This window comes from Ciconia boyciana, chromosome 1 (genome assembly GCF_034638445.1).
Source record: "Ciconia boyciana chromosome 1, ASM3463844v1, whole genome shotgun sequence".
In the NCBI taxonomy this organism is placed as follows: Eukaryota; Metazoa; Chordata; class Aves; order Ciconiiformes; family Ciconiidae; genus Ciconia; species Ciconia boyciana.
In genome coordinates this window covers 213453499-213469775 of record NC_132934.1, presented here as the reverse complement: position 1 = coordinate 213469775, position 16277 = coordinate 213453499, and the positions used below count along the sequence as shown (strand labels likewise).

The 16277-nt window shown below is 36.6% G+C and overlaps 1 protein-coding gene across 4 annotated transcripts in view; it reads left to right on the top strand.

Moving 5' to 3' along the window:
- PICALM (phosphatidylinositol binding clathrin assembly protein) overlaps window positions 1–16277 on the top strand; it is a 71989-nt gene that overhangs the window by 20938 nt on the left and 34774 nt on the right. For all 4 annotated transcript variants that reach the window (XM_072850815.1, XM_072850813.1, XM_072850812.1 and 1 more), the window contains 5 exons: window positions 8481–8623; window positions 10825–10900; window positions 12174–12276; window positions 14489–14582; window positions 15097–15208. In XM_072850815.1, coding sequence (XP_072706916.1) covers window positions 8504–8623; window positions 10825–10900; window positions 12174–12276; window positions 14489–14582; window positions 15097–15208 — 505 coding nt within the window. In that variant the 5' untranslated portion in view covers window positions 8481–8503. The remainder of the gene's footprint in view (window positions 1–8480; window positions 8624–10824; window positions 10901–12173; window positions 12277–14488; window positions 14583–15096; window positions 15209–16277) is intronic.

Sequence of the window (16277 nt, the reverse complement as noted above, 5' to 3'; positions counted from 1 at the left end):
AACTTTGCAGCTGCTGCAATGTGTGCCTAAATTCAGTTTCTGCTTCGTTCGAGATTTGCTGTCAAATGTTCCATTAACTTAACTGGAGTGTCTGTTTGTTTGTTTTTTTTCCTCAATAACACCTATTTTCCCTATTGCATAACATTTTTGCATGTCCCCCTGGAAAGGAAAGATGTGGCAGGCATGTGTGCCTTGCCAGAACCTGTGATGGGACTATTTCAAATCAACATGGGTACATAGATCATGTTAGCTTTTTGAGGCGTGGGGGGAAGTTAATACCGAACCCATAAAACTTCTTTAGAAATAGTAAATTAAACTTTACACCACCACTATTGCTTGCTGTAACTGTATTCCTAACACAAAATCAGAGGGAATTTTTTGTCTAGTGGCAAACTTCCTATTGGCGTAAACCCCATCACTTCAGACCATTAACCAATTTGACGCAAATTTGTTGGCTTCTAATCTTTGAAATTTTTTGCCAAATTCTTAAAAACAGATGACAGCGTTAGCTGCTGCTACACTGTGTGTCATGATGTGGGAAACAGTCATGTCTCTGCTGACATTCTCATCCACCCCTTACCCATGGAACTGCGTAACAGGTGTTTATATTCAGCATTTGCATTTCTGTTAAGATTGCTTACCAAATGAGGGAACACTTCGCATTTGCTCTGTTCCAGTGATCAAATATTTGGCTAGAGCGAGAAGTATTAACATAAGAAAAAGAGACCCTAACATAGCAGAAAGTGCTATAGCTTGGGAGGTACAAGATAGGAATTGAAATCTGGACAGCTAGAGGAGGGAACTGAACTTGAGTTTTAGCAGAGCAGACACCTATTTTTGTTCATTTCAGCTGTTGGGTTAAGTGAAGACACCCAAAATTTTCCCCACTGTACATGATTTTCAAAAGTGTAATAAAATGAAAGTGTTTCAGCTTTAAATGTTCTGTCTTGTGGAGAAACTGCTCCCCTAGAGGAAAAAAAATAATCCTGTATCAATAGCTTTTTAAATCTCAAGCGCTTTAGTAAAATCCTTTTGTATGGCTGTAGGTGAAATGGGAAAAGATTGATCATATGCAAACGCACACTCGAGTAGAATTATTTTAAGTACAGACACTGTCCTATATTCCACCATTAATGATTAGCCGCAAGTGGAATGTCAGTCACTAGCATGCTATCTCTTCAGTTTGAAAGCTAATCTATATGCTAAATGGATTGTGTTCTATTGAACTCCTCTATGTGGACATAATTTCATAAGAATAATTACTCATTCAGTAAATGTTTTCTATTTCCTTTTATATTTAAAAAATAAATGGCTTTGCAATGTGTTTTGGCTTCAGTTACAAATTTACCAATTAGGTAAACTTGATCTGATGCATACTTGGCTTATACTTTGGATCCATCAATATGTATTTAAATTATAATAATAATTTTTGGCTTTCATCCTGTTAAGAAATGATGAAGTGTTAAGGCAAATGAGAGCTTCCTGACAACTTCATAGAGTTTGTAGGGTACCTTCAGTTCTTCTCCTGGCATGCTGAACTTCTGGTAGTTTGTATTTTAGAGTATTTAGATTCTGACTATTCTGGAAGAGTAGGGTATTAAGGATTTTTTGTGAAAGTTGTAATTTGTGTGTGATTATATATGTAGTCCTTTTATCATAGTATTTTTCTTGTCTGGGCATTGAGTTTATCTGAAATAAAGCAGCATATGCTATCTGAAAGGTGTATAGTCTATTCGGAATGACCTTTAAGCTTTGACAATACCTTGTGGTAGGGCAAAGATACATACCATGCACATCTGCCCAAAGGTAATGATACAAAGAAATTAGCTATTTCCTTCATTTAATAGGGTGGTACTTTATTAATCTTAAAAAGAAATCCAAAGAATTATTCGTATATAGGACTTGTTATTGGGAATAGCTGTGTAAATGTGTGTTTGTGGAAGATCACAGAATAAATTGGAGATTCCTGTTGGACCTGGAGCTAAGTGTGTGCATATTCTGAATATAAGCTTAGGCTGTTAACATGTGGTTTACGTGATTAATCGTCCATAGTGCCTTTTCTACGTTGATTTTATGTTGGCTTGGGAGAAATCAAATATTTGTTTAACGTGGTGAAGGTATATGTGCCTGTCTTTTAATCATACCTTGTACTTCTAGTGTTTGTTAGTTTCTGAAGTTAAAATATACAGTAAGGCAAATTTTGCCCCCTTTGTTGTTCAGATGGCCATTTCTGTGTTGAATCTTGCACTATTTTGCAATGCCGCATTTGTGACACCAATTTCTGTGACTGTGGGCAGATGTCAAACACGGGCCTGACTCCTCTAAGAAGCTCTTCTGAGGGACACTGAGTTTTTATAACAGTAGTACCTCTAGCAGGGATCAAAAGAAAACATACCATCCAAGCAAAGCCGCCCGCACATTGGATAGCCTCAGTGTGACAACTGGATCCTTTGAACCGGAGCAGTAGTAAACTGATGTGCTTGCCTTGTGGAGCTCTTCTTTTTGAGCTCTGGTTTTTAATATCTTATTTAAAATAAATAAATTGGGCTAATTCTTACAATGCAAACTTCTTATTCTGAAGGTTTTTTGGTCTTGTTTTAGATGAAATTTAGCCAATCTGGAAGACCTATATATTACCATATTTTCACTTCATTTTTTCATTAATACGGGGGTAATGAGCTCCTTCATTTCAACAGCTACTTGGAGATGCTCTTCCGTAGATCACTCATTTGCTGTAGCTTCCCTACTTAGGAAGGCAGTATGTAGTCTAGAATAATTTCTATTCCCAAGTAAGTTCCATATAAGTGGTTTTTTGCAGCAGTTTGTCCTGGGCAAGCTCAGCTGCTGAATCTTTCACCAGAGTTGTCTTATGTTTTCAGTTGTTTTAGCAAACATGAATTCAGATTCAATGAGATGTAGAAAATGGGCAGGTGACTTACTGGGCAAAGCAGTTCAACATTTTCAAGCTTTTTGGTGTTTGGCCAAAACTTATTATATGAGAGGTTGATTTCATCTGAATTTCATCTGTATCTGAGGGGATATGTAAATAAAGAATTAACTGACTGAGATGTTTTTTACCTTACTCTGCCTTTATGGTTTTGGTGGGGTTTTTTACTGAAGAATGTAATGTGTTTAATTCTTGGCACTGTGTGTGCCTACTAATGTTGAATGATCAATATTTCAATTGCCTGCTTACTGGACGGATACATTATTTTTTTAAAAAAAACCAACCTATCAGCATGTTGGAGAATATAAGCAATTATGTGCTCACTCTAGATAGCATCTTTGGTATGGTAGATGAAAAAGCGATAGTTAGGAAGATGGGAATCTGTCACAGTTGCTTGACCTATTTTGGAGTAACTAGAGGTGTGGGGCACGCTTTCTGGCCTGGAAGATCTGGTTCTTGTAAATATTTTCAGGTTGATACTTATGAATAGAAACGTTCAAAATGAGAGGTATAGCTAAGCCATTGGAAATAATCAGTACATGAAGCACATAAGTCTGGCTTATGTTCAGTTTACTAATCAAGTTACTGCAAATGATACAGTCTGAGTTAACAAAGCCTATTTTCAAGCCAAATTTTTGTAATCTTACTGCAAGTTAACATGGGTAAGATCCTGGAAGGAAATTCATAAAAACATGTTTCGCTTACCTGATGGTTCTTTTTGTGGGGTAGTAAACTAGTTTTTCGTAGCTTTGTCTTAGGAGGCTGCTTAGTGCAGAATGAGGTTCTGCACAAGGAGTTAGGCCACAGACACACGTTGAAAGCACACGTGTTCTCTAGGGTAATTTGTGGCAGATGCCTTTGATGTGTTGCTATCTAGCCTGACTGCCTTGTATTTGCCATGGATCAAGAATCATGCTATCACTTACCATGGGTTGGCTAATCCACCTCTACATACCTAGTGTGGAGTAAATGCTGTACTTCAAATCAACATCTTAGCCTTGTAGTAGCTGATTTGTGTAGAGGATTACTTCTTGTTTCTTGGGTATGAATCTTCAGTCTTGCTGTACTTTTACTGTACTTTTCACCTTTATACTTCTCTCACCTAATAACTATCAATTGTCTAAAGCAATGAATCATTTGGTTCTTTCCTGTAATGGAGGCTGAAGAATTGTCAAGACTGTAGATACCTTGGTTGGGAGTGCAAATAGATTCTTTTTCTTACCCAGAGTATTACGGAGTATTTTACTGCATGTTTTGTACTAGTTAACTTCAGCAGGATTAGGCAATACAATGCCTTTGGTACAGGTGCAATTGCAAATCTTCAGTGTTACTGAAATGTCAGTAGACCAGACCTTTGTTATGATTCCTTGCAAAATCTTTGCTTTGTTGGAAAAAAGCCATAAACCCAAACAGAACTGAATTATGTGAAAGTCATTTAGCGGTAAAAATTTTAACTGTTATAACAAAAATATGGTTTTGTTTCTTCTATTTAAAAATAAACTAGGACTGTTTCCTAGGAAAATCTAGTTTTGACATCTCTGACGAAATTTGGTGTATGATTTAGTGTAGGTAGGTAAATGGAGTTCTTCAAAACGTAAGTCTTATCAATCACTTAAATAGGTCTAAGGTTTTGAAATCTTTAGAAAAGGTTTTGAAATCTTTAGAAATACACTCCTGTTGGACTACTCTTTTGTAAGTCAACTTACTTTGTAAGTCACGTTTCTGTTTTTGCCTGTCTCCATTTTCTCATTCTCTTTCCACAGACAATACATAAAATTGTAGATTACTTTAGTTTAGAAGGGACCTCAGAAGGCCCTCTAATCAGCTCTCTGCTTAAACCATGTCAAACTTTAAAAGATCTGGTTGCTTATGGGCTGTAGTGCCTGACCACTTTCATTGTGAAGACTTTTAATTTCTCCATCTGGTAAGAATTTCCCTTGTTGCAGCATGTCTGCTGCCTCTCATCCTTTTGCTGTGAACTTCTAAGAAACATCTGACTGTGAAGATAGCATTTATATTCCCCCTCCCTGCCTTTAGCCTTCTGTTCTGCAGATGGAGTAAACCCACCTCCTTCAACTGCTTCTTGTGCACCATGTGCTCTAGGCCCTGGCCATCGTGATGGCCTTTCTCTGGGCTGTCTCCAGCTACATCCATGGATAAGACACTGCATTCATTGCTGTCTAAGCTTGCTTCACACAACTCTCCCAGCCAGCTGCAAGCTTAAAATTCTTGTTGCTAACTGCTGCCTTCTTTGAAACAATGATCAATGTTTATTTAATATCTGTATGCTGTGTGTCATATGCTACGGAAGTTGTACCAGGTTTTAGAGTTGGGAAGGTGATTGATACTTCCCAGGAGAGTTTCTTTTTCAGCTGTGAGGTGGTGTGGGCATTAATGCAGAAGGTCAATAGAGAGAGTGACTTTCCTTTCTGTAGTATTGATGGGGGTAAGTATTCAATCCTCCTCCTTCTCTTCTATGGCAAGAAGTTCAAAGATCACAGAATCACAGAATCGTATAGGTTGGAAAAGACCTTTAAGATCATCGAGTCCAACCGTAAATGCAACACTACCAAGACCACCACTATACCATGTCCCTAAGCACCTCATCCAAACGTCTTTTAAATAATTCCAGGGATGGTGACTCAACCACTTCCCTGGGCAGCCTCTTCCAATGCTTGAAAGATGAAACAGTCATCACACTTTCACCAAGGGTTATCCTTTTTCATTTGCTTGATATTTGTTTGTTTGTTCCTTTTTGTTCTTTTCTAAGGTTAAAGCTATTCCCCTTAGTGCCTTGCCCTTTGGTTATATACCTGCCTGTTGTATCGCTCATGCTATACGCAGTAACTAGCAGTCTTGAGATGTGTTGCTTTGGGCACTTAGGTTTCAAAATACATAGCTAGTATTTTCATAGGTGGGTGTGAGATGAGTTGTGTAAAGTGTAGGATGTGAAAATAATTACATATTTGTTCCTCTCCCTTAATGAAGGGTATCTGTGGGAATAGGATAAATAAGCAAGAACGCTGTATGTGATGGTCTTCCTGAACAGGCAGTGCAGGAGTGTGGGATGCAGGGTACTGTCTTCTCTTCTGCTGTGTCTGTACTCTGCTCCTTATGCTATGGTTAGCACAAAAATTGCTGATCTACTTTGGACTTAACTGTACAAATATTTCTTTACCTAATTAGCATTGCACATGCGAATACTTTCAAAGAAGCGTTTAGATAGATGTAACTTTTCTGAAATGTATTTGATGTAGGCACTTTGGGGTATCAGGGCATACCAGATTATTAAGCATCTGTGTTGTTCAACCTGCATTTTGTAGAAAAAGAAACTTCATGTTTAGAAATTAGAAACTTGGTTTGTAGTAACCAGTACCGTAGTGACTCTTTTTGTTGTCTGCATTTGCAAATTTACTTCCTTCCATTCAAGGCTAGACTTGCCTGTGTACTTCTGTTCTTGCCTATGTTCTCTCCCAGTTGGCTACTGGTTCTCCTTCCTAATGTGCCTGCCCTCTCTCCCCCTGTCCCCCAAGTTCATTCATATGCTTTTCACATAAATGCTCATCAGTTCTCTGAGGAATGATTTTCTGCTGGGTTACAGAGCCTGTTTTCTTTTACACACTACCACAGATCCCAAAACATGATTTGAAAGTCTAATGGCATTTTAGAAAACATTTGTTCTGGCACCAAATATCATCTAGAATGGATATAATTTTTTTTAGTAATTTTAGATAATGGGTTTTCAAGTGGCACCTCTTTCTTTGTTACTGTTGACTAGTTGGCAAATGTTGCATTTAAGAATAGAAGTTCTCACTTTCTAATACACATTTGCACCTCTTATGCCAAAATGCATGACTTGACATCCTGTGATGTATATGCCTTTGTATTTAATGTGCATTCCTGCCAGAGAGCCTTGCACAAAACTGCTTGTGTTATTACTTAGGTGGGAAGACCTGAAGATCAAGAAGCTTCAGGGCTTGGTTTTAATGATCCGGTTCAGAGCATGTCTCTTGCTGAGTAATATCCTAGCATTGTCTTAATAGCCCAAATCATCATCCAATAATAGATAACTGTGACTTAAAAATGAGGTCATGAATGCCTGTAGTCATCACAGTTTTACTTGTAGATAAAGGAATGGCTAATCTCTCCATCTCATTACATTTTGAATGTGGAAATCATTTCCTGCTTGCTTCCTTTAATACTTAAACTTGTAAATAGCAGCTTTTTCAGTTCTAACTGTACTAGTTCTGAGTTTGTGGTAGCCATGTTACCTACTTCTGTGGCTGAAGGAGTGTCCTGTCTTTCAGGAGTCCTTGATGAATGATTGTTCATAGCAGGATAAAACTGTCTTCAAAGGTTAAACGTTTCCCTTCAGATTGAACGGATGTTTCCAGTTAGTCTTAGTAGCCTGTAGACAGGCAGGCATAGGGCTTCCTCAAGTCTTGATGCTTATTTAGCTACGGCCTTTGGCAGGGCTGGCAGTTTGAGTGAAAATTACTGTTTTATTTTTGGGGTGGTAATAGTAGTAAAATGTCATCAGTACTATGTTGCATTAAGTTTAAGCTTCATATTAAATGCTAGCAAGCTGTGTTATATCACATTTGGATGTTAATATAGTTGCTTCTGTTGTATTTGTCCCTGTAGCATCATGATCTTAAGTCATTGCTTCCTTCGTTGGCATTTGGAAATAAGTTACTGGATTATTAGATGATATTATATTGGTTATATTATAAGTATGGCTCCTCATGGTTATACAATTGTGACAGTAGCAAATCTAGAAGAAAGGTAAACAGTAATTTTTTTTAACAACTATTTGAAGATTCACTAGATCTTGTCTACTGGAAGTCCAGGTTCAGCAAAAATTGGATAGCTTTGTTTTAGGTAGCCAACCTCAGGTTTTGCTGTGCTCCTAACCATCGTTTTGGTTAACAACCCACTTTGTTGTAACTAAATTAATCTGTCAGCTTCTGACATTGTAGCTAGAGGCTTATTTTTTCACTTAACATTTCCTCTGCCCTTTTGAAGGTGTTGATTGCATTGTGTCAAGACTAAGCAGTGTATGAATCTTCTATTACTCGCATTGAACCACTGTCTAGAAGGGTTTACTGGTCCATTATGAGGCCAGAAATTTGAGGTTTACAATTAATTCTCGTCATAACCTTCCAGTAAAACTTGATTAAATGGTAGTATGTAAGAATTATTTTGCTATTAATGCTTTAGATGTTTGAAAGTTGGGAGTTGTTAGTCAGCGATAGCGTAAGTCATTACGGTCCTTCTGTTCCAGGACCTTCTAAGGCAACTGCAAAAGCAACTGAGGACCAGGAATCTTGGCAGTGAACAGAATGGAGTTTGTATTACGAGGTTCTGGTAGACCAGTGCCACGGTGCTTTTCAAGAAATTATTTATTTTACTGGAAAGCCCCTCAGTTTTCATAGAAAATATTACTATGTAAAATGAGTGTACTGATTTTTTTTTTGTATGTTACTGATCTCCCTTCACAGGACTCATAATAATAAAAATTTCTGTATTGCAGATTTAATCCAGTGCACAAATGAGATGAATGTGAACATCCCACAACTGGCAGACAGTTTGTTTGAAAGAACTACTAACAGTAGCTGGGTAGTGGTCTTCAAATCTCTCATCACAACCCATCATCTAATGGTGTATGGAAATGAGGTAATACAAAAAATGATATGTCTGAGAACAGTTACAGCACTTCATTCCTATAAATGTCAGCTAAATGCTTCCACTAATTATCTTTGTAAGAAAATCTTTATTTTTACCTTTTTGTGTCTTAACTGTGCATGAACACAGGTCTCATTATATGTTTGTCTACTTAGTTTGTTTCTACTTTGAAGTTTGTAATTCTAGAATCAAAAGTAAGTGTCCTGAACGCTGGAGGTACATTTTCTGTGGTGTTATTCTAAAAATAAGAAACCAACCAAACCAACTGAAATGATCTTGAATGGGATTCTGAAAGCTGAAAATGGAAGGACTTCTAGGTTCATGCTCTAGCTAACCCAAATGGTCTTTTCTCCCAGATAACTCTATTCTGAACGGATTTCCACTGTCACCGCCTAACCTTTTGCAGTGAAGGCAAATGTGTGCCTGTGAGCTGGCTTTGAGTATGAGCTTCTAAATAACGCCAAATACTGTAGAACAATTAAACAAAACCCCAATTTAAACAAAAAGGAATGAGGTTGTTTTGTTCCACAACTTGAATTCCTATGGCGCCTTATTTTTCGAGATGCCAAGCATAGCAGCAGCTTCAATTTTCTGCATTTAAAAAAAATAAACTATACTTTGAAGGCTTTCTTAGAAACTGTTTGTAAACATTTCTTTTTACTGCAAACAGTCAGTATAATGTAAGCTATATGAATTTTGGAATTAAGAAGGATAGCTTTAGAAAATTACAAGTAGGATTTTGTGGAGAAGACCAAAACTTTTCATTTCAGGTTACATTCAGAGTTCTTATACGTCATGTAACTGCTTCCACTGGCTGCATTGTGAAGGGTTTTAAGTTAAAAAAAAAAAAAATATATATATATATATACTGGTTTCTCTTGCAGGTCAGCTGCAGAGTATTTGTGGTCTTAGTGAAATCTATACTTTGAAGCTAAGTAAGCCACAAGAGGGCAAACTTCTCATGTTGACTTTAAGCTTTATCACTGGGATAACTCACACTTTCCAAAATAGAGTCTATACGCTTTTGCTGTGCTTGCACTTCGAGTTATATAAATTTTAAACTGATACCAATACACTTCATAGTAATTAAAGGTATTTCATGGGACCATGGTCTGAAATATCTTCCATTTTAAGAATAAAACTGCCAAACGAATTTTGCTTGCCAAATGTGTTACAGAAGTAATGAGGGTAAGATTGCTGCTCAAGATGAAACTTTTCACAGCTAGAAATAGTACTCGAACGATGAACATGGAAATCGAGTGCTTATGAAAATTTCTTGACGTTTATAGAGATTCTCTAAATCCTTCTGTAAAAAAACCATGAAAAACGTTTGGTGCTCCAGCTTTTGCTTAATTCATTTATAGCCAAGTACTGAGTGCTTTTACCCTTCTCCAGTCTTTTTTCTATGTAACCTATGTATTTATGCTAATGAAAATAATTCAGTAGTACATGTTACACTAATCAGAACTACTTTTTCCTCTGTCAAAATGTTATTACAAGTGAATGATTGGTTTATTTTTGTAGCAGCTCGGTGGTTCATAAGGCAAAATTATTTTTCCTGCTAAATAAGATGTGATGCCAGTGATCTGAAATGTGTCTTTACAAGATGAAAATAGCATCATTCATTTTTATGAAACATAATTCAGAATTATATGTAACTAATGAGATGTACTAAGTGTGATACTGTGTGAATGTTTTATATGGATTCTTATATTTATTTAACATTTGATTTATAATCAAACTAATCTTTATATCACCTTATTTTCATATTTAAGCGAAGTGCTATTAAAATTGTATGCTAAGCAAAGATGCTGTGGCTAACTGGTAAAATGAAATCAACTGTTATAAAATTGAAGTTAGTGAAATAATTGTGAGCATGTAAAATGCGAATGTATTTGGGGGGATTTCTTCAGAAGGTTCCAGTTCCATATTCTGGCTTAAAACAAAGTCTTTCAGTCAGAGGCTTTCATGCAATATCTATGTGACTTTGATTTGTTCACGGGTTTTTACATAAAAAATAATAACTAGCTTCATTTGAAAGTTTAGCTGAGTTTTTCTAATAGTTTCCAGATTTGAAATCAGTCTTAAAGCATAAAAGCTGAATTTCATAAGCTGGATAAAAAGAGTTTCTAGTACTGTTACCAGCTCATTGGTAATATAGTAAAAGCATTCAAATTTTTCCTTTCATCTAGCGTTTTATCCAGTATCTGGCGTCCAGAAACACGTTGTTTAATTTGAGCAATTTCCTAGACAAAAGTGGATTGCAAGGTAAGGTGTCTTTTAATGAAAAAGTTAGTAGCATGCTGGGGGACAGTAAATACAACTTGGTAACTCTAATGGACCGTGTCATTTAAGAAGTAGTTTTTCTGTCTGTTTTACCCTAGACTGCGTTTCTTAATTTAAAATGCTGTTGTGGCATGGCAGAAGCTGTCTGCTGGAGGAATTTGTTGCATCTTTTGGGAAAGGCTTACTTAAAAATGCTTCTAACTTTCTTAGCTAAACAGATCTGACTTAGTATTCCTCCTATTTCTGAAGAGATTTCTCCATTTGGAGAGGTATATTTTGATTAGTAAGTTAAATTTCAAAGAATGTTTCATCTGTACATCAGATACAGCACATCAGTGAGACAAGAACTGTGTCTTTAAAAAAATAAATAAATAAATTAACTTTTTGGGAGATTGTTCGAAGACCGTTCCATCCATCTTTGACACTAATACTATGGGCAAATAAGTTTCTCTCTGGTTCAGATTTTTCAGCTGATATACCCTTCCAAACTGTTACATTGCAGTTCAGTGCAGTTCTGATCATACATGTAGCTGTTGTCTTTTTTTTTTTTTTCTCCTGAGGTGGTTTCTTACTTTCTGCATTGCTTTTTATATAGCTGGTTCTTATTTTTGCCTCAGGTACTGAAACAGGCACACAGAGTGGTTGCCTGGGAACAGAAACCTGCTCAGTGATAACCAAGGGTCTACCAAATTGCCTCATTTCATTGAGTCTTAACTTCCATGGTCTCAGTAGAGATTATTAACAGATCTTTTTCTTGGTCTGTATCCTTAGACAGTTATCTAAATGTTTCCTATCGCCACTGTCTTAACATAGAAGAATTTCTGTCATGTCTTAATGTTTCCTTCAATGCCTTTTTTTTTTCTATTCAGTTGTAAATGAGAAAATGTCTTGTGGAGTTGACGCGAACATCTTCATGAATGCATCGTGTAATTTTTTGGTAGTAATTTCTATCATAGTATGAGAGAACTTGCATAAAAATACTTTGTTTTGCTTTTGGAAGTCATTTCCTTAGGAAGTAAGGCGTAAACTTCCACATAGTTCAGGTCTTCTAGATATTTGCAGTATTGTCTGTTTGATTTACATGGTGACTACGATGACGTACACAGTTCTTTGTAACACAGATTAACTATACAAAATCAGGCAAAAATATAATGAAGCTGTCTTGCGTTAATATCTTGCACTGTATTTAGAGTAAGGTTCTTGATCTTTAATTGACTAGGTAAGTAATAAGCTTCTGAAACTTGTTTTTTTTTAGGTTATGACATGTCAACGTTTATCAGACGGTATAGTAGGTATCTGAATGAAAAGGCAGTTTCCTATAGACAAGTGGCTTTTGACTTCACAAAAGTAAAAAGAGGGTAAGGACTGTGTTTTGTTTTGCTTATCTTGAGGTTTTGTCTTATGTCCTGTAATTCAAGCAAAAAATACCAATGTTGGCTTCAACTTAGTACAGACAGTAATGTCTGCTTTTCTCGGTTGGATATCTCCCATGACACATAAAGGCTCAACTGCCCAGTTATGTATATTGCAAAAATGTTTTACTTCAGTTATTGTAATTTTACTTCTTTAAACATAAACAGTTTAATATAAAGAAATGAAAAATGGTATGCATCAAAGTATATGTCAAAAAAGTAGAAGCTTGGACAAATCTTCCACGATAGATCACAAAGTTACTTTGTCTTGCCTGTAGTATAGGGGACTATGCAATTTACTTGTGTTTCTAGCTCTGGAATGTTTAATATACAGGTGTTTTGCAAAACACCTTGCAGTCCTTCCTGGTATTTCTTTTTTCTTGCCCCACAATGTCTGTATGAAGTTTACTACTTTTGTAAAGGTAGTTCAATTAATACTTTTAACAGAACATTGTAGTTGGTGCTACTCAGAAGAGTTTGTCTACAGGAATTAAAATTTTCCCTGGAAAGTGAGCTCCTTTAAGATAAATCAGTTGTTTGAGACTAGGTACCTATTTACATGTAAAGTAACACGGTGCAGAGCACTGGCAGTTGGGAAAATTGCATGCTATAGTGAATGATGGAATTAATCTGGAGATCTCCTTCATTGGGAAGGCTGGAGAGGATGTACTGGTCACGGTTGAAAGTTTCTATCTTTGTCCATTGTCTCTGTATGCAGTACTTTTTAAAGTTTAAAAATGTAATTTTAGTTTTACATTTGGGCATCCTTTATCATCCATACACAGGGTAATTTATCTTGGTGCTTAGAAGTTAAGAATTAACTAACCCACAAAAGTCTCAACCTAAAACTGTTAAATGAGTTAATTGCAGTAGTGGGCTGCCTAATGATATCTTTCATTAGTGTTACAAAGCCATATGAAATTGGCCTGAGAAGGCTGTCCAAATCCCTTATACCTCCTAGCTAATACTGTACAGTCCATTTTGTTTTGAAGTGTGATGGTAAAGTAAAAGGGGAATGCTTGGGCTCCTTTCACTGTTTCTGCCTTTAGAGATGGTCGGAGTCCCAACAACATAAAACATTTAGCCTTTTCTGCATATAGGATATGTGTGTGGTCAGGTGGCTGCAGATACACTAGTGTGTTACATGGTTGCTTTATAATCAGATGTTTTAGGCCTAATGAGGTGAATTATTTAGCCCACAGCATGAGCCTGGAGGTCCTTCTGCGAGCCAGCAGGAATACTGTTCTGGTGGCAGGAATGTACCTCTTCAACACCTCTTTTTTTTTTTTTTTTTTTTTTTTTTCTCAGGGGCTCTGCTCCCATGCCCTGCCATGTTAGGTTTATTGCAGTTGCTGTTTGTTGTTCGGAGGGAGTATATGGCACAAGCAGAAAGCTGGAAGCGGTGTGCTCCCCATTGCTTTCCAGCCTGGAGAACAGCCACAGCCTTTTCTGTGTAGATGCACTGTGAGATTTGCACTTGCAGGAAACATTTGGTTTGCTGTGTGCATGCTGATGTGTCTGCAAGGCTGTCTGATTTGTCTTGCAGAAAGTAGTTGTTTCTTGTCACTGAGGTGATTTAATCTCTTCCTCAGTTGTTGCTTTTCTTGGATATTTTTGGTCTTAGTCTATTTAATCTGGACAACTAATGAACAACCAAATATTGGTAGTCAGCCATTAAAGTGTCATGTAGTCTCTATAATCTTTCTGAAAAAGCTTGAAAAACTATCGTCACATTTTTTTATTCTTTCTTACTGCTTTTAGTTGAAAAGAAATCATCCAAACTGACAAGAAATAACAATCAGGTGATTGGAAAAAGCGTAGGTAAAAATTTGCTTCAGAAATAACCTTCAGAGCATTTTTTCGGTTACCTGATGCATCATAGCTCTTTATATTTCTGAGTACTGTCAGTTTCATTTCCTCTGAATAAAAAATCATCTTGGATTCGTATTTTGGCCTAATAAAAGTTGTTGCGTTTGTACACTGCAGTTATTACAGTTGTATGGGCTAGACAGTATTCCTAAACATCAAAATGCCTGCTTTGAATGGCAATGATTTAAATGTTTTCTCTGATGACCTATTTTATTTTCTACGTTATGCTTCTCACTAACAGTTGCCTTCAAAATTTAAGTGAAGAATTTTCTTTTGTTTTGCACAACAGGGCTGATGGAGTGATGAGAACAATGAGCACAGAAAAACTCCTAAAAACTGTACCAATTATACAAAATCAAATGGATGCACTTCTTGACTTCAGTGTAAGTTTAGCAGCATGTCTAAGATACTATTAATTTTGTTGTACAAATGTGCACAAGCTTGTAAGATAGGTCAAGATTAAAGGTCTTCAACTTGGTTCTATGTTATCTGCACAGCTTAAAGAGCCCAGATAATTTTGTTCATTGATATACCCCCAAGAAACCAGAAGAAAGAAATATGATGCTCACTGGAGAGAATGCTTTGTGCTAAATTAGTGTTGTTTATTGTGTACATTGTGTAAGAATTGTTTGTTCATTTAAAAGTTCATTATTTCTGCCCTCTGTCTTTTAGTTATGTTAGTTAAGATTAACATCAGTTAACAGAAATGTCTGCCAAAATGATTTGATTTAATTCTCTGCTGAGTGATCCTGCATTGATTTGTTGTGCTGCTGCTTTCCATTAATAGCCAGTGAGATGACTGGAAAGCATGCCTTGGGATAGAGTACTGGAGTTCAACCAGAAGCTTTCCAATAAGGGATCAATTCAGTTAAATTAACTTTTTTCTGATATTCCTAGGTCAACAGCAATGAACTTACAAATGGTGTAATTAATGCTGCCTTCATGCTCCTCTTCAAAGATGCCATTAGACTGTTCGCGGCATACAACGAAGGGATTATTAATCTCTTGGGTAAATATAACTGCTTTCTGCAGTGTTAAACTTTGGGGAGGGAGCTCAGTAAACAATCGCAAAGAGCTGCTCTTTTTTGAGAAGTTGAAATAGTCTTACTGTAAAACATCAAAATATTACTGTTATTTCCAAGTCAGATTTATTTCCAAGGTTTTTCTGTCCAATTGCGTTTTCTGTTGCATTGTATACAAGGATGGGTAAATTTCTGAAAGCGAAGCCAATTCAAGATTTTCTTCACTTAATTTTTTTCTTGCACTGCTCTGTTTTGTTAGTGGTTTTTTTTTGTCTCATTGAACTATGTGGCAAACCCAAATCATGGCATTGATGTTCTTTTCTTTAAGAAACAAGATCAGGTTTTGCTTTAAGTGGAAAAAGTTACGGTCAGTTACAAACTTGCAATCACAGCATCTGTGATTGCTTGACTATCAATACTTTAATGTTGGTTGGTTTTAATGATTGATTGGATTATGTTTCTAGAGCATATCTTGTATTTTAAGGGGAATTACAAATTCAGGCTTCAGGCCCTTTCATTTGCACGCACTGGAGATGCAGGGGAGCCTAAATTTGGAAAATAATTAAGTTGAAGGTAATCTGTTGATTTGCTTAGTTTGGTTGTATCCTGTGACTGGATCAAGCTACCTGATTGCTGTTATTACCCAATGTTTGCAAAATGGAAAGCAAAATCCAGAATTAGTCAATAAACGACAGTCATGCTTCCCGTCTGAAGCCCCTGTCTACTTCTTTTTCCCCCAGTAAGAACTAGTGTGCAGTTGCTTTCGATCATGTTTTGAGTGAAGCTTAATGTAGAAGCAGGCCTTGAAAACACTATTTCAAGAAGGAGGGTGGGACCCTCTTGCTTTCAGCACTGGTGTTTTGTAATCAGTTGCACTTCATTGTAGACCACACCATAACAAGAGGCATCAGTCTGGCAGAGAATATCAAAATCTTGCCTGATATGTGGCCACTGGAATAGAGTAGATGTTTGACTGCCAGACTGTAAAATTGCCTCTTTTTTTTTTTTTTCCTCCCAAGAGGATGAATTTACATTTCTTTGGATGACCTGTTCTTA